This window comes from Pseudophryne corroboree, chromosome 1 (assembly GCF_028390025.1).
Source record: "Pseudophryne corroboree isolate aPseCor3 chromosome 1, aPseCor3.hap2, whole genome shotgun sequence".
Classification (NCBI taxonomy): domain Eukaryota; kingdom Metazoa; phylum Chordata; class Amphibia; order Anura; family Myobatrachidae; genus Pseudophryne; species Pseudophryne corroboree.
Window position 1 is genome coordinate 1147974083 of NC_086444.1, and position 25084 is coordinate 1147999166.

The 25084-nt window shown below is 44.8% G+C and overlaps 1 protein-coding gene across 3 annotated transcripts in view; it reads right to left on the minus strand.

The window, feature by feature from the left end:
* Positions 1-899: 899 nt before the first annotated feature.
* The window catches only part of SH3BP2 (SH3 domain binding protein 2), a 137366-nt gene continuing 113181 nt past the window's right edge, over positions 900-25084 (minus strand). For all 3 annotated transcript variants that reach the window (XM_063924554.1, XM_063924547.1, XM_063924561.1), the window contains exons 8-13: positions 11595-12408; positions 10760-10838; positions 8995-9050; positions 6193-6271; positions 5685-5744; positions 900-3170 (exon numbers count right to left, since the gene is read on the minus strand). In XM_063924554.1, the coding sequence (XP_063780624.1) occupies positions 3030-3170; positions 5685-5744; positions 6193-6271; positions 8995-9050; positions 10760-10838; positions 11595-12408 (1229 nt within the window). In that variant the 3' untranslated portion in view covers positions 900-3029. The remainder of the gene's footprint in view (positions 3171-5684; positions 5745-6192; positions 6272-8994; positions 9051-10759; positions 10839-11594; positions 12409-25084) is intronic.

The following is a 25084-nucleotide window of genomic DNA, read 5'->3' on the forward strand; positions in this document are numbered from 1 at the left end:
ATAGTAACATAGCGTTTGTGGGGAGTGGTTGGGAAAACACAGGCGTGTCATGGCCGTTTTTAGAGTGTGTATCTGACGTCATCTGCAAACGCTGTGTTCAAAAACATGGCGCCCGGTGCGACTGCATTCTCATTGATTTGAGTATGCTGGGGTCAGCCGCATCTGTCGAGGGTGCTAATTTTTTGCGTAAGCATTGCGAATCTGCTAACGCATACGCAGATTTGCGGATGCATTGGTGGGCGTATTATACCCTTTCTGGGCGGCTCTTCACATGCGGTTTTTAGCAAGAGCAGATTTGTGAAAATCGCTATCTCAGCCTCAATAGCAATCCATAGTGAATTAGGTCCTAAGTAAGAAACAGCAAATAAATATGCAATACAAGGCATGCAAATACATAAAAAAAAATTGCATGTGAGATAAATACTGGCTGCTTTTGCATGTAGCACACAAATGCTGGACGCCTTTATTTTTAGAATTCAATTTAGATTTCAGTTTGGACATGCCCCTCTCATATCTAAATCTCACGGTTTAAATCTCCCCCACCTGCAGTATAGCACGGTTTTCCCAAGGTGCAAAGCTACTTGCTGTTTTTTATCTTGCTCAGGCTCATTGGGCACAAGTATGCGCCTCCAGTACTACATTTCCCAGAAATAGTGGTCACAACACAGCTGACAATCTACACAATGTCTATGTGAGCAATTTTGTTATAAATTAATCCTAACATAAAATTATAACTAATATACCTTTAAAATACAGCCCTCCCCTATTCTTGGACAACTTTTGTAGTGTAGAAATACCTCAGTCCTAAAACAAATAAAAGTAGCTTAGTGTTCATTCTAGCACCCTGTACCTTTTAAATACTGTGCAGTTCCTCTTTCCTGCCTGGGGTGTCGCTCTCTGCTCTGGTGCTTCTCGGCACACACCAGTCTGTATCACAGCACTGAGTAACAGATCATAGTGTGCTGAGAAGCATCACAGCAGAGAGCGACACCCCAGCCAGGAAAGAGGAACTGCACGGATTTTGAAAGGTGCAGGGTGCTAGAATGAACACTATAGCTAATGGTTTACCTTCAGGCATTTGGCATCACAATATAATACATCTTGAGCTATCACAAATGTGGACGGTAGCCAAAACAGACAACATCAATGACTATTCAAGACAAAATAAATAAATGCAACCAATCTGGAAATGAAGGTGAACGAGATAACTCAGAACTATGCCAAGCACATTACAATATGAACAGTACAAGGTTTCATAAATTGTCTGGGGTTTGAGGTAAAAGCCTAAAGTTGGATGGACATACTGGGTCAACCACCTCATACCTGGTCCTCTAACCCTATCCCAGGTCTTTTACTCCACCCCATCCTGCTCATCCAACCCATGGCTGGTCCTACTACCTCAACCCCTTCTACCACATCCTTATCTGGCCTACTTCTGTTATAAGCTTGAACAGGAAAATAGTTCATAGTCTGAGGCACATATACAAGTTTAAACACAACAGGTACATAAATTACCTGGATCGGAGATGCCTTTCTTATGCACAGGCAGAATGGACTAAAACAGAGGTTCTCAAATGCGGTCCTCAAGGCACCCCAACGGGTCAGGTTTTAAGTTTATCCATGTTTGACCACAGGTGACTTAATTAGCACCTCAGTCAATTTGATTTAACCATCTGTGCTGAGCCATGGATACAACTAAAACCTGGACTGCTAGGGTGCCTTGAGGACCACGTTTGAGAACCTCTGGACTAGAATAAAGACCATCATATGTAATTGTCAATAGATTTATTTTATTCAGCAGATGGCAATAAATATTTTTATTGCCAACTGTCTGAAGGTATTCCCTCGTGTGGCATTTTCTTTTTTACTGTATTCGTACCTTTGAGTTCCAGGAATGTTCTGCCAATTTACTGGACTGAAATGCGAGATACAAGAATAGGTTTAATAAAAAAAAAATAACTGACAACAGGTCTGGTTTAGAGCTGTACGCTTTGCCGATGTTTTCGCAGTTGAGCGATTTTCGCCAATCTGCGCATGCATCTAAGTTGCACTGCGCACACATCAAGGTACCTTAACGATGCCGCTTGCAGTGAATATATATGCACATAGTGATTGACCGTCAGGAGTCGTTTGGGGAAGGAAACAGGGAAGTGGCAGCAAAAACGCAGACATGTCATAACAGTTTGGGGCGCATGTTTCAGGCTGCGACTGCAATCTTGTACGCAGAAAACTGCGTCTTAACGCATGAGGCCATTCTGCTCGACCGTAGGGCTAAAATTCTGCTCGACCATAGGGCTAATCAGATGGTTGATTATCAAGCATCTGTGACCGTCCCGGTGTCTTTGTACGCAGATGCTGATATTTTTGAGGCCACTAGTGGACATCTCAGTCCATTTCCAGGCAGCGGCAGCATTTCCACTCATCCGCTGCAAATGCACTAGCATACATCTCTGAATAAGGCCCAATGTGGCCTATTATGAGCCACTTCACCAGTTATGTAAATAGCCCTCAGTAAACCTATAGACCACAAGCTCATGACAATAAGTCCGGGTCACAAAATACATGCCTCCATAGTGTTAAAGCGACACATTCACTTTAATAATATATAGTTGCTCTTTAAACAGATCTACCCTATACTGTAAGTCAGTGTCCATCTCTTTGTTACTTCTTCCCTTGTCCACTTTAAAATTCCTCTTTTTCCAAGATTCCTTCTCCGCCATAGCTACCATCATTAATTCAATCGGCTTGTTTACATTGGATATGCCTGTATGTTACCTTCGCCGCGAAGAGGAAATACACCAGTGACAGCTGGAGTTGGATATTTTGCGTATTAAATGTAGTTCTCCAGTCATCACATGTTCACAGTACAAACCTTGATCTTGTTTCTTGACCATGAATGTGGAACCCTGTCGGTATGAAGTGACCATAATGGGGGTTTACCACTTGTATTGAGAACCCCAACACACCTCATTAATGTCCATAGTTTCACACATCTGAACAGTGTACACAAAGTGTCCTTATCGTTTTCGTCACCTGGAGTTACCGGGGCACCCATAGGCATGTTTAAGAAGTAGGTTTTCGTGGCTGGGCAATTTGCTCTCATAGTAGTGTTCAACTAAAGAAGCAACATCTGGAAATAATATGTCTTGCTCTAGGTAAACTTTGGAGCCCTACAAAAGGAGAGAAGGGTAATTAGTGCCTCCGCACATTTACCACCCTACTTGCTATACAATATGTTAGTAGAACAATGAGTAAGGAAGGAGAACAGAGGAGTGTAAATACAATAGTGTCAGCAGTAACACGCTGGGGAGAAGGAGGTTGCAAGAAGAAGGAAGTGTATAGATATCAGTAGGAAGTGAAAGGAAATGAGCTGGAATTATACTGATTTTGACCGAGTACGCCATTGTTAGAAAACTACCACAAACCTACTATACTGATATAGAAGGAAAATAGAGAACACATTTTATCTCTCTCTGTGGAATATAATAACTTTCTGTAGAATAACAGAACACACACAATAGCGGTGTCTCACAACACAGGTGCAGCTGTCAATAAAAACAATAGAAGAACAACTTCTAAGCAGCAAGTTCTTGTTGGGGAAATGTTATTTTGCTAAAACTAGTTACCTCTGATTTTGCAAAAGCGAGGTTGGCAGGGCCGTAACTAGGTGTGTGCAGCGTGTGCTTTACCGATTGGCCGCCCTGGTTGTATGACAGTTCCATCGCTGTCTGCTGTGGAAATGACAGCAGGCAGCGCTGGCGATGGCGAGTCCCCTACTACACTGCTGTGCAATGTGATAGAAAGTAGAAGAAGTGTTACTGTTCCGCTGGTGGGTGGGGACACTCACGTCTGTGGGGTCAGCTGGGAGCCAGGATACTAGAGGGAGAGGCAGCGGGCAGCAGCTAAGCTCCGGAGCTCTGGCGGGTTAGCATTGAAGGTGCTGATTGTGGCAGCTGGGGAAGGGGAGGGGGGGGAGTGTGCACACACACACACACACACACACACACACACACACACACACACACACACACACACACTACACCTTCCTCACACACTACACCTTGCTCTCTCTCACACACACACACACACACACACACACTGCACTTTGCTCCCACACATGCTCACTCACTCACTCACACTCTCTCATTGTGTAGGGGCTCTACCTGGGGCTCTTACTGTGCGGTGTAACGTGTATAAGGGGCTCTTACTGTGCGGTGTGTATAAGGGGCTCTTATTGTGCGGTGTAACGTGTATAAGGGGCTCTTACTATGCGGTGTGTAAAAAGGGCTCTTACTGTGCGGTGTAATGTGTATAAGGGGCTCTTAGTGTGCGGTGTGTATAAGGGGCTCTTACTATGCGGTATAACGTGTATAAGGGGCTCTTACTGTGCAGTGTAACGTGTATAAGGGGCTCTTACTGTGCGGTGTGTATAAGGGGCTCTTACTATGCGGTATAACGTGTATAAGGGGCTCTTACTGTGCAGTGTAACGTGTATAAGGGGCTCTTACTGTGCGGTGTGTATAAGGGGCTCTTACTATGCGGTATAACGTGTATAAGGGGCTCTTACTGTGCGGTGTAACGTGTATAAGGGGGAACTTACTGTGCGGTGTGTAAAAAGGGCTCTTACTGTGCGATGTAACATGTATAAGGGGCTCTTACTGTGTGGATGTAACGTGTATAAGGGACTCTAACTGTGCAGTGTAACGTGTATAAGGGACTCTTACTGTGCAGTGTAACGTGTATAAGGGACTCTTACTGTGTGGTGCAATTTAAATAAAGGACACTACTGTGCGATGTAAGGAGAATTTGTACTATTCAATGAAGCCATGCCCCTATTTTTTGGGCACACACCCGTACCCAGCATGGGGTGGGTGCAAGTGGCAAAACTAATTATGGAAAAATGTTTAAAGCTAGTCTACAGGTAGCTCTCCATCCACACAACTCTCCCACTCACTCTAAGCAATCATCTTCTCCACATACCTGCTATTGTGCTCTGCAAAACCATGTGGGAAATATAGGCACAAAGAGTTTCTTGCGCTGTGCCCGGTAATTTTTTGCACTTTATAATTGACACTCGCTTTGTCTTCCAAGGATGGCTTTTCTGAAGCTCCTTCTAAAAGAATATACAGGGGTGCCGAGAGGAAGGTGGGGCGGCTACAGATTACCTCTGTCTATTTAGGGTGACCAGGTCAGCCAGGGAAGCAGAGCAAAACCCACGTCTGTGTGATATTCACAAATGGACAGAACATGTAGAACAGGATCATGCCCCAGCAATTGGCCACCCCCAAGTTTAGGCTCTAATTATGTCCTGTTGAGCCAGGGAATATACACCCTATTGCATGTTGGTGCTCAAACAGAACAGAGTTTCTTTACAGCCTTTCGGTAAATCAGCAAATCTAAAAGAAGAGCACAGTGTAATATCGCTATCATTGAGATCTTACTATGCACACAGTGTGGAGACATGGGGCCAAATGTAATAGAGTGAGTGTTTCAAAAAGTGAGAGATTTGGTAAGGTTTTGCAGTTTTTTTTTTAAAGTGGCAATCATTTACACAGCAAGATCAACCTGGGTTTGCAGTGTAAATGATTGCCACTTTAAAAACCCCCTGAAAAACCTTACCAAATCTCTCACTTTCTGAAACTCTCACTCTATTACATTTGGCCCATGGCAATATTTCTACTAACCTTTTCAAAAATGCGGTAGTTTCTTAACTTTGAATTAACGCCATCCCATACAACAAGAACCTTCAAAACAAAAAAAGATAATTTATTTTAATTTCATTAAAATCCCATATCACCGTGAACTGGCCACTTATCAAGCTATTTATTTTTATCCAAAGCTTTAATGTTATAGGAAAATCCCTATATGAATTGGGGAAAGACCACACTTGGTAGTACCTGGCCAAAAGCAGCCCCCTAATTGGCTCACATCCTCCTGCCACATATATCCTGTTCCTGCCGAGTCCTCCGGCTGCATCATTGCTATGCAGTTAAAGGTTTGCTTGGGGATATGGCCCTATCTTTCTACTGTACACCCCCCGCAGTGCTATCGCGGTCTGACCGCGCCATTTCTAGCAAATATTTTTTCTTAACTGTCAGGAGGCAGGAAATAGATGTGAAAATACATAAAGAAAACTGAAAGCTAAACAAAACAGTAAGATGTAAGAAATCCAGCAAGCGGCGCAGGGGTTACCTTTCCGGCCCTTGCAGAATTTCTAATGCAGAAGAGTCCATTCAGGGGGCCTCCTCTGGCATCCGTAGCTTTGAACATCCTGAAATAACAATACACTCATTTATCTCCAGCGTGAACAGGGAGAAGACTCTAAGTTCATCTGCTTGCTGTGCAGGAATATATTCCGAGCAGCAGCAGAAGTGGACTTTGCCTGGCTGATGTGAATAGAATAGTAATAGATAGGAAATGTTCAGATATTTAACAATAGCTAATATGCATAAAAAAATCCTTTGTGCTCAATACAGGCGTAATACTTAGTGATTAGAGTACAGTAAAACATCTCCCACAGGGTCGTCTTCATGTACTATTGGATGAAATGTTTATTGCCTATGATAATATTATTGTATGTCTTGATGTTATGAATGAAACATAACCCAATCCAGATGTGCTCAAGTCATACACTCTCTGGTTTTCTGCTTGAGTACTTTGCTCCGTCAGCTATGACAATCAGAAATAACCCACACGATTTTATTTCCACCTCATGAAGTGATAAGTGGAAGGTGATAACACACCAAGGGGTCTATTCATGAAACAGTGAAAACTGTGGAGAAGTGAGCCGGTGGAGAAGTTGCCCATGGCGACCAATCAGCATTGATGTAACATTTATAATTTGCATACTATAAAATTATACAGAGCAGCTGATTGGTTGCCATGGGCAACTTCTCCACTGTATCACTTCTCCACTCTTTTCACTGCTTCATGAATAGACCCCCAATTGTTTGAAAAATGACAGGAGCTGATTGGCTGGTGCGTTATCACCTTCCACTTATCGCTTCTTTATCACTTTTCCAGGCTTAATACATTTTCCCCTTAAAAACTATGGGTTACATTTACTAAAGCTTCTAAAACAGAGAATTGGTGATATTGCCCATAGCAACCAATCAGATTATGTCTATCATTTCTCTGTTGCCTTTTAGAAAATGATAGACATCATCTGATTGATGTTTGCTTTAACCAATACACTAAATCTGTGCTTTCTGTTCTGCTCAGCATATGCTAGCCAGGTCACACATGCCCAAATCTACAGATACTGGCCTGGCGAAACAGTAATAAATCCTTTTCCGCATCGGGCCAGTGTCGCTGGGGCAACTCAGCTACCGTAGCAACATTTTCTTGTTAAATTACAATAAGTGATTTTTTTTATTACCAACAAAAATATTATACTTACAGTCGCATTTTTGCTAAATAAAAGCCTAAAAGTCACCACCCTATTTACAAACTATTTTTCTAATTTTCATAGTTGCTGTTACTGATCAAATAGCAGGGCCCAGAAGTAGGCCACTGCAAAATGCAGCTTTTTATGTTATATGCTGTTTTCAGCAAGCTGCATAGTCAAATAAAACAACTGGAGGGGACAAAACGGGTATGCCGAATGTCGAGATCCCGGCGCACAGTATACCGGCGCCGGAATCCCGACACCCGGCATACCGACAGATATTCTCCCTCGAGGGAGAATAAATAGCGTGGTAGCGCGCCACCGTGCCCGCAGCGTGGCGAGCGCAGCGAGCCCGCAAGGGGCTGCTTTGCGCTTGCCACGATGTCGGTATGCCGGCGGTCGGGCTACCCGCGCCGGTATGCTGGTCGCCGGGAGCCCGGCCGCCGGCATACCATACTACACCCGACAAAACTATTTTGCTAGATTGCACTGATCAATTTGGTGTGCGACACCTGTACATCTGTGTGCGAAGGGATCCAGTCTCTAGGTCGACAGTAACTAGGTCGACACTATCTAGGTTGGCCACTATTGGTCGACAGTAACTAGGTCGACAGGTCAAAAGGTCGACATGAGTTTTTCACGATTTTTTTTCTTTTTTTGTAACCTTTTTTAACGATCCACGTGGACTACGATTGGAACGGTAATCTGTGCCGAGCGAAGCGGCAGCGGAGCGAGGCACCTTGCCCGAAGCATGGCGAGGGATGCGAGCCATGCGAGGGGACACGGTGCACTAATTGGGGTTCCCGGTGACTCTACAAAGAAAATGACACCAAAAAAACATAAAAAACCCATGTCGTCCTTTTGACCTGTCGACCTAGACCATGTCCACCTAAAGACCATGTCGACATAGAGACCCTGTTGACCCAGTTACTGTCGACCAATAGTGGTCGACCTAGACACTGTCGACCTAGTTACTATCTACCTTCCATACCACACCCGTGTGCGAATGAGTCTGATTCATTACATGAAGTGCTAAGATGCAGAGACCATGGCTTTTTCTCATGCCAAGCTCCACTGTGCTTCATCTGTGGCATCTCCTGTGGGGTATAAGTTGCAGCCCTGCATCTGTAGTTCACTGAGTGGTGCTCCACCGCGTCTGCAGTATAGATGTAAAATGTAAAGAAACAGACGCTAAGCCTCTCAGAGTGGCTCATTGCACCATATGGTATATTGAGGCCAAGTGTACACAAACGTATTCATAGAGAACACGGGTTGAGAAATACATGCGGCATGTAATGTTTAACTTTGTGCATGGACTGAAATAAATCCTTGTACGCCATGTAGGCATGACATCATTAGCATTGATGCACGAAAAGCACTATGGAGCCTTAACCACAGAAATCTCTGTCGATAGTAATGTTTTAGGTTATGATATGACCTTCGCCTATTCTCTTTCCAGGAAGCAGGAGACAGGAAATACTGTTTTTAGCACTTCCTCGTTGTCTCTTGGGAAACATGCTGAAAAGCCATGCCTGATAATGGACTTGGAAATTCAGGTTTCTTTATATATAAATACACAGTATATAAATATAAATAACAAAAATTACCTTTCAACATCTGCAGAATCACAGGTATCAATAAAGACAGTAGCAGGTAAGGGAACCTGAAAACGAGATTACAGTCTGAATATCTGAGACCATCACGTTATTTTACAGGGGATGCTGTCAGCATCCTGGCGGTGTAGATGCCGGAGGTCAGCTGACTGGCGCCGAAAACCCAACTGCCGGCATTCCAAAGGTAAGTTTTGGGGTGAGGAGTAGGGTTACAGACCGGGAGTAGCAGAGGTTAGGGTTAGGCACTACAGGGGGGGGTTTAGCTGTAGCCTTCAAAGGCCACCCCTCACCGAGTCTTAGCCCTGGAGCCACCACCCCCTGTGATTATCCGTAGCCGCCACCACAGGCAAGTTAGGGTAGGGGTGGGGTAAATTAATTACCCGTCCCTTGTTGGCATTCTAAAAATCAGGATGCCGCAATCACTCATGTGGCCATTGACATCCCGAACGCCAGGATTACCTATCACACCCTTTTACAGTCTACATGCATGGCTTTGAAGCAGATTCACCCTTATAGACAATAGAATATAAATAATTTAAACTATTATACTCTATGACCATTTTCTAAATGATTAGCCAGAGGACAACAGATGGTACAAAGAATAAAGTGGAGGCAGCCATTTTTTAGAAGACGGCACAAGTGATTCACTAGCAACCAGTAACTTCTCTAATACCCTTTTCACACCAGCACCTCTGAACACGGGTTTTTGGCACATGAACGCGCATAACCCGTGACCATGTGCGGTGTGAAAGGGCACCAGGGTTGAAATACCAGGTCAAGTGACCCGGTATTCAACCCTGCTCTTGAGCAGGGTTGAATTCGTGTTCAACTCGGCACACTGTGCGGTGTGAACGGGAGCCGGGTCGATGCGATTCACTCTCTGTGTACGGGCGGCACTTGGAGATCATGTGATCTCCAAGCGCCGCCCCTGCGGCGTCACTGCTGACGTCAGCAACCCGGGCTGCTGACTGCGGTGTTAAAGGCGGGTCGCATCCTGGGAGCTCCCGTGTCAGGCAACCGGGCACGACCCCCCAGCAGGCGGTGTAGAAGGGGTATAAGACACAATAAGGATGGAGCAACATTTACTAGTAATGCAGTCGCTGCATTCCCTAGAAACCAGTTTACTAGGAGTTTCATGTTTGCATGATTGGTGCTTAATTGAAGCGGCTGGATTTTCTCTCTTTTTTCTCACAATGTGTCTTTTTCCACTGCATTTAAAAGTCAGATGCACTTTAACCCATTTTGGCCCGGGTGGGTAGTTTTCTACCCATTTTTCAAGATTTTTTGATGGATGGCTAATTTTGACCCAATTAAGAAAAATGTGGTGGATTTCCCCCCCGATATAATTAAAAAATATTGAAGTGCAGGATAGAAAACTACCCACCTGGTCCAAAATGGCTTAATTAAAAGTTTGATGTTAGCAAGGTTTCTTTTGGATACACTCCGTACTTCGCAACAAGGACCTGACAAATGATCTTGCTTTCTTCATGACAGCAAAAACAATGTTTTCAATTTAAAAAGGGCAATTCAATTATACGTGATGTTGGAGCAATGTCCGTGATGTGCCACTGGAACCAAGTGTGAGCGCCAATAATGTAGACACAACATCGCTCCAACATCACCTAAACATGTAGTCATAAATGTATTTGTGATGTGGGCTACCATACGTAAGGTTGAAGGGGCGCAGCACAGACTGCCTATATTTCCAATGATGCAATATCATGTGGAATTGAATCAGCTCTTAAGAGTATTATTATACCTTTTCATAGTCTTGATCACTGTCACTTTTATCATCCATTGGGATATCTTTAATACTCTGCCCATCAGGGGAAGATCTCCTGCAAGACAGAGAATGTACCATTGGTGAGCTGAAATCAAGACACAAGGGGGCATATGTAATAGGGTTGGCGTTTGCCGGAGGTGTGGGACGCTGGGCAATGTTGGATGTTTTTTAAAGGGGCAGTCATTTACAAGGCAAAACCATACTTTTTAAATGATTGCCACTTTAAAAAAACGTCCAAGATTGGCTGGCATCCCCCTAATCTGGCAAACTCAGACTCTATTACATATGCCCCCAAGTGATTTCCAGCAACTTGCTGGTCTATTGATAAATGAGACTATAACACAATTTAGTAAACCGGTATTAGTTCCAAATTACTCCAAAATAAAAAGTTAGCTGTTTTTTTTCTGCTTAAAAAAATAAAACTTACTGTACAATAAACATAAATTAGCACATCAGTCAGCTTCTAATTAATTTTTAAAGACTGTGTTAGATAAATAACAGTTATAAGGTAATTATTTGCTTTAGGCAACATCTCCACTTTATCTCTCTGCAATGTTTGACACATCTCCCCCACAGTAACAATCAGAAATTAAGTTCCATGATATAAGCATTCCAAAGTAAGGAATAAATAATGGGAAAATTCATACTGAAATGTAAGGTGTCACATCCCTTTAGATCTCTGGGGAAAGGAGGTGTATGGGAAAGACTTTTACCTATCTGGTACAATTTTGGAGGCCCAGTCCCTATTACACCCAATGGAAACACCCCGAATATTTGTAGTCTGAAGTACAAGAGTCATAGAGGTACTTACGCTATTAATGAGAATCCATGTCTATCAAATTCAGTCTTTATTTGTGATTTAAAAGGAGTAGGAGGTTTCGGCACAGTGCGTGGCTTGATAGGTACAGGTTTCATTACAGAAGATGAAGAGGTGTCAGGTGATTTCTCTACATCAAATATTTTGGGCTTGTTTCTTGGAATCGGTGGGGGGTGACTGGGTGCTTCAGGCTTCACCGTTAACACTGGAGCCAGTATATGGTTAGGTTTGACCGGTGGTTTCTCTGGTACCGGAGGAGGTGCATTGTTGAACCTGCTGTTGAGTTCTCTACTTAATAAACCATTTACCATCGCACATGATTGTTGATAACCAATCTTGGTTTCGAAGGATTGACTGGTTATGAGGTCTGTTTTTGGGCGAGATGATGTAGGCAAGACTGTCGGAGTCACTCGATGAGATGGCCGTTGTGGAGGTGGAGATGATGGTTTTGCACCACTGGAAACTGGTAGGCGTTGGAACTCTCTTCTGGAATAAGACAGTTCTTTTTCAGCTTTGTCAGATAAGCTTTTTAACGGAGGAAGAGGAGGAGGTAGTGACTCTCCTGGTTTGTGAGCAGGTGGGAATACCGGGATCGGAGGAGGCCTCCCACCTGAGTCAGACAAGTTGTGATTTTGCATGCCATAATCTCTCCGTGAACTTGTTAAGTCTAGCTGAGATAAAACCTTTTGGGGACGAGGAAGAGGAGATGGGGGCTTTGGTGTTGCTGATGCAGAAAATCTCCTTTGATTTTCTTCTGTAGACTTTGGTTGCCTTGGAACTGGTGGTGGAGGATAGCTTGGTGCACTGTCTAAATGAGATAAAACAAACCGTGAGATCGCTTCCTGAGATACAGAGTTCATACACTCAGGTGTTACAAAAAGTAAAAGACGGTACATAGACACAGCTCACACTGTTCCATTCACTTCCTGATACGTTCCAGTACACAGTTTCTCCATTACAGAGTCTACAAGGTGGAATCCAAACATCATGGAATTGTAGGCAGGACTTTTGAAGTCACTTTTATCCACTTCACACACTGCATATTAATATCACTTTTATTTCTGAACACATTCCACAGTTCTATACAATGAGTAGATAAACACACATTGGAATGCAGCATTACAATGCGTAACATAGCGAGACAACGAATGATGTCCCAACTTGCAAGAACTTACAATCATATAGTAAACAATGGCTTGATGCAGAAGGACCAGACGCAAATAAACATATGGGTCCGAGTGTAATGACGCCTGAGATCACCGGAGGTGTTAGATACCAGCCGATCTCAGCCATTTCTCTAACGTCCTAGTGGATGCTGGGGACTCCGTCAGGACCATGGGGAATAGCGGCTCCGCAGGAGACAGGGCACAAAAGTAAGCTTTTAGGATCACATGGTGTGTACTGGCTCCTCCCCCTATGACCCTCCTCCAAGCCTCAGTTAGGTTTTTGTGCCCGTCCGAGCAGGGTGCAATCTAGGTGGCTCTCTTAAAGAGTTGCTTAGAAAAAGTTTTTAGGTTCTTTATTTTCAGTGAGTCCTGCTGGCAACAGGCTCACTGCTACGAGGGACTTAGGGGAGAGAAGTGAACTCACCTGCGTGCAGGATGGATTGGCTTCTTAGGCTACTGGACACCATTAGCTCCAGAGGGAGTCGGAACACAGGTCTCGCCCTGGGGTTCGTCCCGGAGCCGCGCCGCCGACCCCCCTTGCAGATGCTGAAGATTGAAGAGGTCCGGAACCAGGCGGCAGAAGACTTTGTCTTCATCAGGTAGCGCACAGCACTGCAGCTGTGCGCCATTGTTGTCAGCACACTTCACACAGCGGTCACGGAGGGTGCAGGGCGCGGGGGGGGGCGCCCTGGGCAGCAATGTATAATACCTGTATGGCGAAAAATACATCACATATAGCCCTTGAGGCTATATGGATGTATTTAACCCCTGCCAGATATCACAAACTCCGGAGAAGAAGTCCGCCGAAAAGGGGGCGGGGCCTATTCTCCTCAGCACACAGCGCCATTTTCCCTCACAGAAATGCTGGTGGGAAGGCTCCCATGCTCTCCCCTGCACTGCACTACAGAAACAGGGTTAAAACAGAGAGGGGGGGCACTGATTTGGCGATATGAATATATATTAAATGCTATAAGAAAGGAACACTTATATAAAGGTTGTCCCTGTATAATTATAGCGTTTTGGTGTGTGCTGGCAAACTCTCCCTCTGTCTCCCCAAAGGGCTAGTGGGTCCTGTCCTCTATCAGAGCATTCCCTATGTGTGTGCTGTATGTCGGTACGTGTGTGTCGACATGTATGAGGAAAATGTTGGTGAGGAGGCGGAGCAAATTGCCTGTAATGGTGATGTCACTCTCTAGGGAGTCGACACCGGAATGGATGGCTTATTTATGGAATTACGTGATAATGTCAACACGCTGCAAGCCGGTTGACGACATGAGACGGCCGGCGATCAAATTAGTACCTGTCCAGGCGTCTCAAACACCGTCAGGGGCTGTAAAACGCCCATTTACCTCAGTCGGTCGACACAGACCCAGACACGGACACTGATTTCAGTGTCGACGGTGAAGAAACAAACGTATTTTCCTTTAGGGCCACACGTTAAGGGCAATGAAGGAGGTGTTACATATTTCTGATACTACAAGTACCACAAAAAAGGGTATTATGTGGGATGTGAAAAAACTACCTGTAGTTTTTCCTGAATCAGATAAATTAAATGAAGTGTGTGATGATGCGTGGGTTTCCCCCGATAGAAAATTATTGGCGGTATACCCTTTCCCGCCAGAAGTTAGGGCGCGTTGGGAAACACCCCTTAGGGTGGATAAGGCGCTCACATGCTTATCAGAACAAGTGGCGGTACCATCTACAGATAGGGCCGTACTTAAGGAGCCAGCTGATAGGAGGCTGGAAAATATCCTAAAAAGTATACACACACATGCTGGTGTTATACTGCGACCAGCGATCGCCTCAGCCTGGATGTGCAGAGCTGAGGTGGCTTGGTCGGATTCCCTGACTAAAAATATTGATACCCTTGACAGGGACAGTATTTTATTGACTATAGAGCATTTAAAGGATGCATTTCTATATATGCGAGATGCGCAGAGGGATATTTGCACTCTGGCATCAAGAGTAAATGCGATGTCCATATCTGCAAGAAGATGTTTATGGACACGACAGTGGTCAGGTGATGCAGATTCCAAACGGCACAAAGATGTATTGCCGTATAAAGGGGAGGAGTTATTTGGGGTCGGTCCATGGGACCTGGTGGCCACGGCAACTGCTGGAAAATCCACCGTTTTTTACCCTAAGTCACATCTCTGCAGAAAAAGACACCGTCTTTTCAGCCTCAGTCCTTTCGTCCCTATAAGAGTCATATCTGCCCAGGGATAGAGGAAAGGGAAGAAGACTGCAGCAGGCAGCCCATTCCCAGGAACAGAAGCCCTCCACCGCTTCTACCAAGTTCTCAGCATGACGCTAGGACCGTACAGGACCCCTGGATCCTACAAGTAGTATCCAAGGGGTACAGATTGGAATGTCGAGACGTTTCCCCCTCGCAGGTTCCTGTAGTCTGCTGTACCAATGTCTCCCTCCGACAGGGAGGCAGTATTGAAAACAATTCACAAGCTGTATTCCCAGCAGGTGATAATAAAATTACCCCTCCTACAACAGGGAAAGGGGTATTATTCCACACTATATTGTGGTACTGAAGCCAGAAGGCTAGGTGAGACCTATTCTAAATCTGAAATATTTGAACACTTACAAAGGTTCAAATCCAGATGGAGTCACTCAGAGCAGTGATAGAGAACCGGGAAGAAGGGGACTATATGGTGTCCCGGGACATCAGGGATGCTTACCTCCATGTCCCAAAATTTGCCTTTCTCACCAAGGGTATCTCAGGTTCGTGGTACAGAACTGTCACTATCAGTTTCAGACGATGCCGTTGGATTGTCCAAGGCACCCCGGGTCCTTACCAAGGTAATGACCGAAATGAGGATTCGTCTTCAAAGAAAATGGACGACCTCCTGATAAGAACAAGGTCCAGAGAACAGTTGGAGGTCGGAGTAGCACTATCTCAAGTAGTTCTACGACAACACGGGTGGATTCTAAATATTCCAAAACCGCAGTTGTTCCGACGACACGTCTGCTGGTCCTAGGGATGATTCTGGACACAGTCCAGAAAAAGGTGTTTCTCCCAGAGAAGAAAGCCAGGGAGTTATCCGAGCTAATCGGGATCCTCCTAAAACCAGGAAAAGTGTCAGTGCATCATTGCACAAGAGTCCTGGTAAAAATGGTGGCTTATTACGAAGCGATTCCATTCGGCAGATTTCACGCAAGAACTCTTCAGTGGGATCTGCTGGACAAATGGTCCGGATCGCATCTTCAGATGCATCAGCGGATAACCCTATATCCAAGGACAAGGGTGTCTCTCCTGTGGTGATTACAGAGTGCTCATCTTCTAGAGGGCCGTAGATTCGGCATTCAGGATTGGATGCTGGTGACCACGGAGGCCAGCCTGAGAGGCTGGGGAGCAGTCACACAGGGAAAAAATTTCCAGGGAGTGTGATCAAGTCTGGAGAATTCTCTCCACATAAATATACTGGAGCTAAGAGCAAATTTATAATGCTCTAAACTTAGCAAGACCTCTGCTTCAAGGTCAGCCGGTATTGATCCAGTGGGATAACATCACGGCAGTCGCCCACGTAAACAGAAAGGGCGGCACAAGAAGCAGGAGGGCAGTGGCAAAACTGCAAGGATTTTTCGCTAGGCGGAAAATCATGTGATAGCACTGTCAGCAGTGTTCATTCCGGGAGTGGACGACTGGGAAGCAGACTTCCTCAGCAGGCACGACCTCCACCCGGGAGAGTGGGAACTTCATAGGGAAGTTTTCCGCATGATTGTGAACCGTTGGGAAAGACCAAAGGTGGACATGATGGCGTCCCGCCCGAACAAAAAACGGGACAGGTATTGCGCCAGGTCACGAGACCTTCAGGCGATAGCTGTGGATGTCCTGGTAACACCGTGGGTGTAACAGTCGGTGTATGTGTTCCCTCCTCTGCTTCTCATAACCAAGGTATTGAGAATTATAAGACGTAGAGGAGTAAGAACTATACTCGTGGCTCCGGATTGGCCAAGAGGGACTTGGTACCCGGAACTTCAAGAGATGCTCATAGAGGACTAATGGCCTCAGGAGCTAAGAAGGGACTTGCTTCAGCAAGTACCATGTCTGTTCCAAGACTTACCGCGGCTGCGTTTGACGGCATGGCGGTTGAACGCCGGATTCTAAGGGAAAAGGCATTCCGGAAGAGGTCATACCTACCCTGGTCAAAGCCAGGAAGGAGGTGACCGCACAACGTTATCACCACATGTGGTGAAAATATGTTGCGTGGGTGAGGCCAGGAAGGCCCCACGAAGAAATTTCAACTAGGTCGATTTCTGCACTTCCTGCAAACAGGAGTGTCTATGAGCCTCAAATTGGGGTCCATTAAGGTTCAAGTTTCGGCCCTGTAGATTTTCTTCCAGAAAGAATTGGCTTCGGTTCCTGAAGTCCAGACGTTTGTCAAGGGAGTATTGCATATACAGCCCCTTTTGTGCCTCCAGTGGCACCGTGGGATCTCAACGTAGTGTTGGGATTCCTCAAATCATATTGGTTTGAACCGCTCAAATCTGTAGATTTGAAATATCTCACATGGAAAGTGACCATGCTGTTGGCCCTGGCCTCGGCCAGGCGATTGTCAGAATTGGCGGCTTTGTCTTACAAAAGCCCATATTTGATTTTCCATTCGGACAGGGCAGAACTGCGGACTTGTCCCCAGTTTCTTCCTAAGGTGGTGTCAGCGTTTCACCTGAAATAACCTATTGTGGTGCCTGCGGCTACTAGGGACTTGGAGGACTCCAAGTTGCTAGACGTTGTCAGGGCCCTGAAAATATATATATATATATATATATAATTCCAGGACGGCTGGAGTCAGAAAGTCTGACTGGCTGTTTATATTGTATGCACCCAAAAAGCTGGGTGCTCCTGCTTCTAAGCAGACTATTGCTCGTTGGATTTGTAGTACAATTCAACTTGCACATTCTGTGGCAGGCCTGCCACAGCCAAAATCTGTAAATGCCCATTCCACAAGGAAGGTGGGCTCATCTTGGGCGGCTGCCCGAGGGGTCTCGGCTTTACAACTTTGCCGAGCAGCTACGTGGTCAGGGGGGAACACGTTTGTAAAATTCTACAAATTTGATACCCTGGCTGAGGAGGACCTGGAGTTTCTCTCATTCGGTGCTGCAGAGTCATCCGCACTCTCCCGCCCGTTTGGGAGCTTTGGTATAATCCCCATGGTCCTGACGGAGTCCCCAGCATCCACTAGGACGTTAGAGAAAATAAGATTTTACTTACCGATAAATCTATTTCTCGTAGTCCGTAGTGGATGCTGGGCGCCCATCCCAAGTGCGGATTGTCTGCATTACTTGTACATAATTATTGTTACAAAAATCGGGTTGTTATTGTTGTGGGCCATCTTTTCAGAGGCTCCTTCGTTGTTATCATACTGTTAACTGGGTTCAAATCACAGGTTGTACGGTGTGATTGGTGTGGCTGGTATGAGTCTTACCCGGGATTCAAGATTCTTCCTTATTGTGTACGCTCGTCCGGGCACAGTACCTAACTGAGGCTTGGAGGAGGGTCATAGGGGGAGGAGCCAGTACACACCATGTGATCCTAAAAGCTTACTTTTGTGCCCTGTCTCCTGCGGAGCCGCTATTCCCCATGGTCCTGACGGAGTCCCCAGCATCCACTACGGACTACGAGAAATAGATTTATCGGTAAGTAAAATCTTATTTTTTTAAAGGGGCAATCATAAACAAGGCATGGTTTTGTCTTGTAAGTGATTGCCTCTTTTAAAAAACGTTCAGGATCTTGCACCTCCGGCAATCTCTGGCGTCATTACATCCGGCTCCATACTGTACAATGTACAACTGTACGTGCTCATGAAAGCTAATAATTAATACTGCAATGAGGATGTATTATGGAGAGTCTACTGGGTCCATTACCAGTGTATGGGTGAAAACAGTGTTTAGGAAGTAGGGTACTGTTCCATCATGAGCGGTCAGGAAATGCTTAAAAAGTTGCTGTTATTGGATCACTTATTGTCCTACGTTGACCTTGTTTTAAACCCTTTACCTAACCATGCCATCAGACATACATGAGAATAGGGGGTAGATTATTAAAAGTTTCTTTTATTTCCCAATCTGACCTAGACCCAACATTTATTAGTTATGTGCCTGATTGTATAGACATTGGCACTGTACCCACTGATATACAGTTACCACCTCCACTTCACCTTGATTTAAGAACTATGGAAGTTTCACCTGAGGTTCTGGGGCAGACTTTGTCCAACTCCTCTCTCCCTACATTAATCAAAGTCTCTGCCTTACACTGTGGGTCAGATGCATGGTGGGAGGACAAAGGCCAGTTTGTACCCACTGGGAGGGAAGAAGTCATGTAAGTACTTGTGTTCAAGCCCAGTTCTCAGATTGCCCCGCTAACATCACTATCCTGTACAAACAAAAGTGTGACTTTCTCATTGCAGGTCATAGGCGTCTTCTCTCCTGAACTGGTTTAGTTACGCACCCACAATTGTCTACTCAGGCTCTACATAACTTTGCCATTGGTCTGACCTGTGTTTCTGTCTAGCACTTTGCATACCTACTGCTGACTGAACGGTGCATGGAATGGCTGCTCACCACACATTTATATTTACACTCCTTTTTTTCAGAGATCGCTCACTCACACTCATCTGAATAGTCCCTTTGTAATTTGTTTAATATTGTTAAGAAATTTTGGTTCTATATTTGGTCTACTGCTAGGTTATGGCCTACTGTGCCTCTATGGGTAATTGGAATGTACAACTGTCCTTTTCTATTCTACCCCTATTTTAGAGATTTCCCTAATGTACCATTCGGCACACTCACTCCTACTCTCAGTTCATTCTGGTAAATTTACTATTTGATTTTCATTCTACGTTTGTTCAAGATATGTCTTACCCGCTCTGGCCTCCTCTCCAGAGAACGTCCTGTTCACTTGGATTGGAAAACTGGTTGAAGTATAGGCATTTTGTTGAATATATGTTAAACTTTTCACTTTTGTAACTGGCTATATTTATGTTACTATGCTACCGTTTCCCGTATCTTTGTCTAACTTTTGACATGACAATTTATTACAAATCTTCTATTCTATTATGCTTCGATATAAAGATATTAAAAAAAAAATGGAGGTTAGGGAAAAGAAGGATAGAACATGAGAGTGTGGTGGAAATGGGAAGTGGTGGTTGAATCAACAGACAATATAAACTATAATCTGTTAGCAGATTTAGGAGATCGGTTATGGAGACATATAGGGGAGGCCAGGATCCGGTTAAGAGCCCAGCAGTCAGGATCCCGGCAGTCAAAATACCAACGCCGGGATCCCAACACTACTCGGAATGCTGACACTGGCATCCGAATAGAGTCACAAGCTGTAATCTCAACCGCCAGGATACCAAACTAAGGTAAGCCGCGGGGGTAGGTTAGGTTTTGGCAGCAGGGTGAGGGTTAGGTTTCGGGCCGTGGGAGTTAGGATTAGGCTGTGGGGAGAGGGGGTTAGTTTTAGGCACCCCCAGGGAGTATTATGGTAAAGCTTTGGGCTGTGGGGGGGTTAGGTTTAGGCTGCAGGGAGGGAGAGGCAAACACGAGACCGGCTGTTGGGATTCCGGCAGTCACAAAGCTGACGCCGGAATCCCAACAGGCAGTGAAATGCTGCCGCTACAATACCGGCGCCACAAGCTTTTCTCCCTCTGTGTGTGTCTATGACACACATAGAGGGAGAACAGATCTTGTGGCGAGCACAGCGAGCCACCATGCCGGCAGCGTGGTGAGCGCAGCGAGTCCACAAGGGGCTTTCTAGCGTTCACCCTGCTGCCGGCATACTGGTGGCCAACATTCTGCTGTCGGGATCATGACAGCCGGGATTCTGGCTGCCGGTACAAAGTTATGTATTCCGCAGGGAGGGGCAGAGCCGGATTAAGGGGGGGGGGTCCCGGGGCCCCCTTTCTAAAAGGGGCCCCCTTCCACAGAACGGATCACTTTTACCGATCCGCTCTGTGGTGCTGCTGCGCTCCCGGCTCCCCGCAGCGGCGCTGCATAGCAGAGAGTAGAGGACAGCTGAGCGACGGCTCAGCTGTCCAATAGCGGTTTAAGCAGCAGCCTGCGGCTCAGTCATTGGCTGGGTGCGCAGGCTGCAGAGGGGAGGAAGGAAGAAGAACCCGAACCCTGGCAACATGTGGAGCCAGCCCAGCACAGGAAGCCTGGAGCCCTTAACGGAGACTAGAGGCAGAGAGGATCGAGCTCTCGAACTCCTCTGTCTCAGCAGACACTGACAGCAGCCTGAGCAAGTAAGGCTGACTATCTTTCATTGTTTTTTCCCTGCTGCTGAAAATGAAAAAAATGTAGGCTCTGGGTTATATATATTGTGTAGTCACGGTTTGGATGACAGGGTGGTGATGAGCGGGCGGTAGCTTGTCTCTCATGACGCCCTGTTACCATAGTGACTGTAGTAATCCTCCTGTTAGTGTTGCGCCCACCGCACGTCACCGGAAGTGACGTGACGGCAATTGGAACGCACACTGGGGAAGCAATGGATGTAGTGGAACGCAGAGGTTTCCACTCCCTGTGAGCAATACCGGCATGCATGGTGACGCATGCGCAAATGGGTGGAACGCACGCCGGGAGCAGTGGACCTTGCGGCTAGCCCACCTGTAAGTAGTTTTCTCGTTTTCTTATTTTTTTTGGGTGATATATTAAGTGTGATTTGGTGGTGTTCATGCATTGATGGCTCTACACTTTGGCGGGGTGACAGTGACATGATGTTATGGTCTTGAACGGTCATTTAGTGACCGAGGTCGACGGACAGCTAAGTTACCATTTGTATCCCTATGACTATGAAACTCACTTTATGGATATGATTTTTAGGCGTTGATACGCCAAATGTTTTGCGGATAATTCTTCAAGTTATTTCATGCCGAGCCACCGCAATTTGTTGTTCACCTTTTTAAGCCCATGGTGGGGTGATATTAAAAGAATTTTTTTCAAAGCTGGATTGAGTGCCCTTTTCTACAAACGTTTATATTTATCTGGACTGTAATGGAACAGAACTTAAGGAGCACCATACATTTAAATATTAGGGTGTGCAAGTATTTATGTACAGGATTTTTCTATGAGCTGATTCTTGTACTCAGCTCTTTATACTTAGCACCTCGGAGTATTGACTTTTCTACATAGATTATCTTTTTTCTGTTCATGGTACCCCTTTTTGTTGTGGTACAAATATTTTGACAAATTGTTTTTTTTTTTGTTTGTTCAATTTAAATTCATTTAATGTATTTTTGTATATATGATACACATGGTCAGTGATATAGCACTTATTTGGTCGGTCTATGTTGTGCGTGTTGTCTACTTAAGAGTTAGGCTGAACACAGATTGTATTAATATATAGCATACTGGAGAATAGGTTGGGTGTGTTTAACTGCGATGCCATTATATATGTCTATATTAGTTTGATCTATTACTTTTCCCATTTGAAGTTTTGTCTCTTCCATTAAGATTGATTTGGGTTGTAAAGAATTTAACTATTAATTCATTGCCCATTAGGCATAAGTTGAATTATGTCACAAGGGGCCAGGTTACTTGACGAAAATTTACTGAACCTAGCAGAAAACGCTCAGGTTAGCCTCACAGACGAGGATGCGGATAAGGTATTATTCGAACAAGAGGAATTTAATCAGCTACCAGCTGATAATGCGGTTGACCTCTATTACAAACTGTTGAGGCTAAGTAAACGTGAAATTGACCTGGTACTCCATGGTCAGTTCTTGTCTGATTACTATCGACAGAAAAAAATCCCTAGGGGTTTCAGGATCCACAATATTCCCACCATAGGACGCACCAACCCCAGTTTTTGTAGCAAATGGTGCGGTGTCTTAAACAAATGTTCCCTCGACCTCATTTTATTGGTGGTCGAGGAGGTTGGAACTGAGCTACAACAGACAAGGGCTGACCTGGAGGAGTTCCGGGTACAATTACAACCTAAATTAATTGAGGATAAATCTGAAAAATGGATTGAAAAATTAACCACACAGATAGATCGATATAAAAAGGAGCTTATAACCTTTAAGAAAAATAAATTAGAAACGGTTCAGAGTGACTATAGGAATCACACGGTATATAGGTGGTTAACGGGTGAAACATCAAGATTCCCGAGACAAAGATTTTTTGACAAAAGACATAGGGTACCTTACTCTGTGGATTCTTCATATTCCTCTTCTGAAACGGAAAATAATGATACACTACCCCCTAGTGGCCAGAATTTTTTAGGGACCCAGCTAGACCCCAGAGGGATAGGTGGCAATTTAGAAAGAAGGGCCGTACGCGGAGGGGCCAGGGGAAGAAGGGGAAGAAGAAGGAAGTGAGCACTGAAAATATTTTTAATTTATCCAAACATTTGTTGACATCGGCTGAACAGTCAGTATTATCCCTTGGATTGTCTTTCATACCCACTTATGTACGTGAGGAGTTTGATGTACAACTAGATATGTACAAATTGGGTAGAAAGCTACGGTTGCGTGAATTCTTTAAGGATTCTACGGACACCAAGGTTGTTGATAATACGTTTTCGATTAAAAGATCTAGTGAATTTGACCCCCCCGTCCGCCAATCCAAGTATTAGAACTTTTTTGAGGATGGTGGACGATGACCTTAAAAGGTCCTCTAAAAAATCTGGATATTATCAGAATATTACTCATGAACAAAGGGACGCCATCAAGTCACTCCAGAACAACAGTGATATCGTTATCCGCATGGCGGACAAAGGTGGGGGTGTTGTGATATTAGATTCACAGTATTATGATGAGGATGTTAGAACTCAGTTGAATGATAGAACAACTTATACCAAGAAAACTTACAACCCAATGTATGAAATTAAGGTTAAGGTTGATCGTTTATTGGAACAGGGTTTAATGGGTGGCTGGTTGGATGAACGGTTGGTGAAAATTCTGACAGTGGACCATCCAGTATGTCCAATACTATACTGTATCCCTAAGATCCATAAGTCCCTGGACAGACCCCCTGGTCGCCCAATTGTGTCGGCAGAGAAATCTGTTTTACAACCCTTAGCCAAATATATAGATTTCCTGCTGCAGCCAGTGGTACGATGCAGCAAGAGCTATATACAGGACACTGGTGACTTTTTAAATAAACTCGCCTCTGTTGATACACTTCCAAAAGACTTCTTGTTTGCAACGATGGATGTGTCATCGTTATACACTGTGATTCCCCATGATAGTGGCATCTCAGCAGTTAGGTTGGCTTTGTCGAATTTTGCTTTTATAGGACCACCAATCGATTATGTATGCGAAATGATTGAGGTCATCCTTACTCAAAATCATTTTCAGTATGCAGAAGCATATTATGTGCAGAATGCTGGGACCGCGATGGGATCAAACTTGGCGCCGGTATATGCTAACATCTATATGACGGAATACGAGAGTGTTAATATTTATCCCAAGTTTGGTCCCAGCATTCTGCACTATTATAGATACATAGACGATGTGTTCATCCTGTGGGGTGATTCCCGCGAGAGTTTTCTACAGATGGTAACGGAATTGAATGGCCTTGATAGTCCGATTCGCTTCACGCACAACATTCAGACCGACCAAATAGAGTTTTTAGATGTACGCATTTTTAGAAAGGAGGATTCAATAGGGACCACTTTATTTCGAAAAAATACGGATAGGAATACGTTCCTGCATTCCACTAGTCACCACCCCCGGGCCCTCAAAAATGGACTCCCGATCTCACAGTTTTTACGTGTCATGCGAAACAATTCACAGGATGACTTGAGGGAGCAACAATTGTCTGAGATGATGACAAGGTTTGAGGAGAGGGGATATGGTACCGGTTTGGTGAAAAAGGCATTGAAACGGGCACGACATATCTTTTCTGCTGGGAGGAGTAAACCTAAACCACGGACAGCAGATAGAATGGTGGTTACAACTCACTTTGATGTTAACGCCCCTGTATTTGCCAGTTCGGTTAGAAAACACTGGCCGATAATTGCCTCGGATATTGCATTTAAGAATATATCTAAGAAACCACTAGTGTCATTTGCACGTGGACCAAACCTAAAACAGCTCCTTATGCAGCCAATGAAGAACTTTACCCCTAAAGCCAAAGAAACGTGGTTACGTTCAAAAAAACATGGTTGTTTCCGCTGCATGGGATGCACTACCTGCAACAGTATGCTCTCTGGTAAAGTCTTCTCCCACCCACACACTGGCAAGAAAATTTCTATTAAACATCATGTCACTTGTACCACGGATCACGTGATTTATATCTTAGTGTGTCCCTGTGGGTTGTATTATGTGGGGAAGACGATTACCACCTTCAGAGAAAGAATGGCTA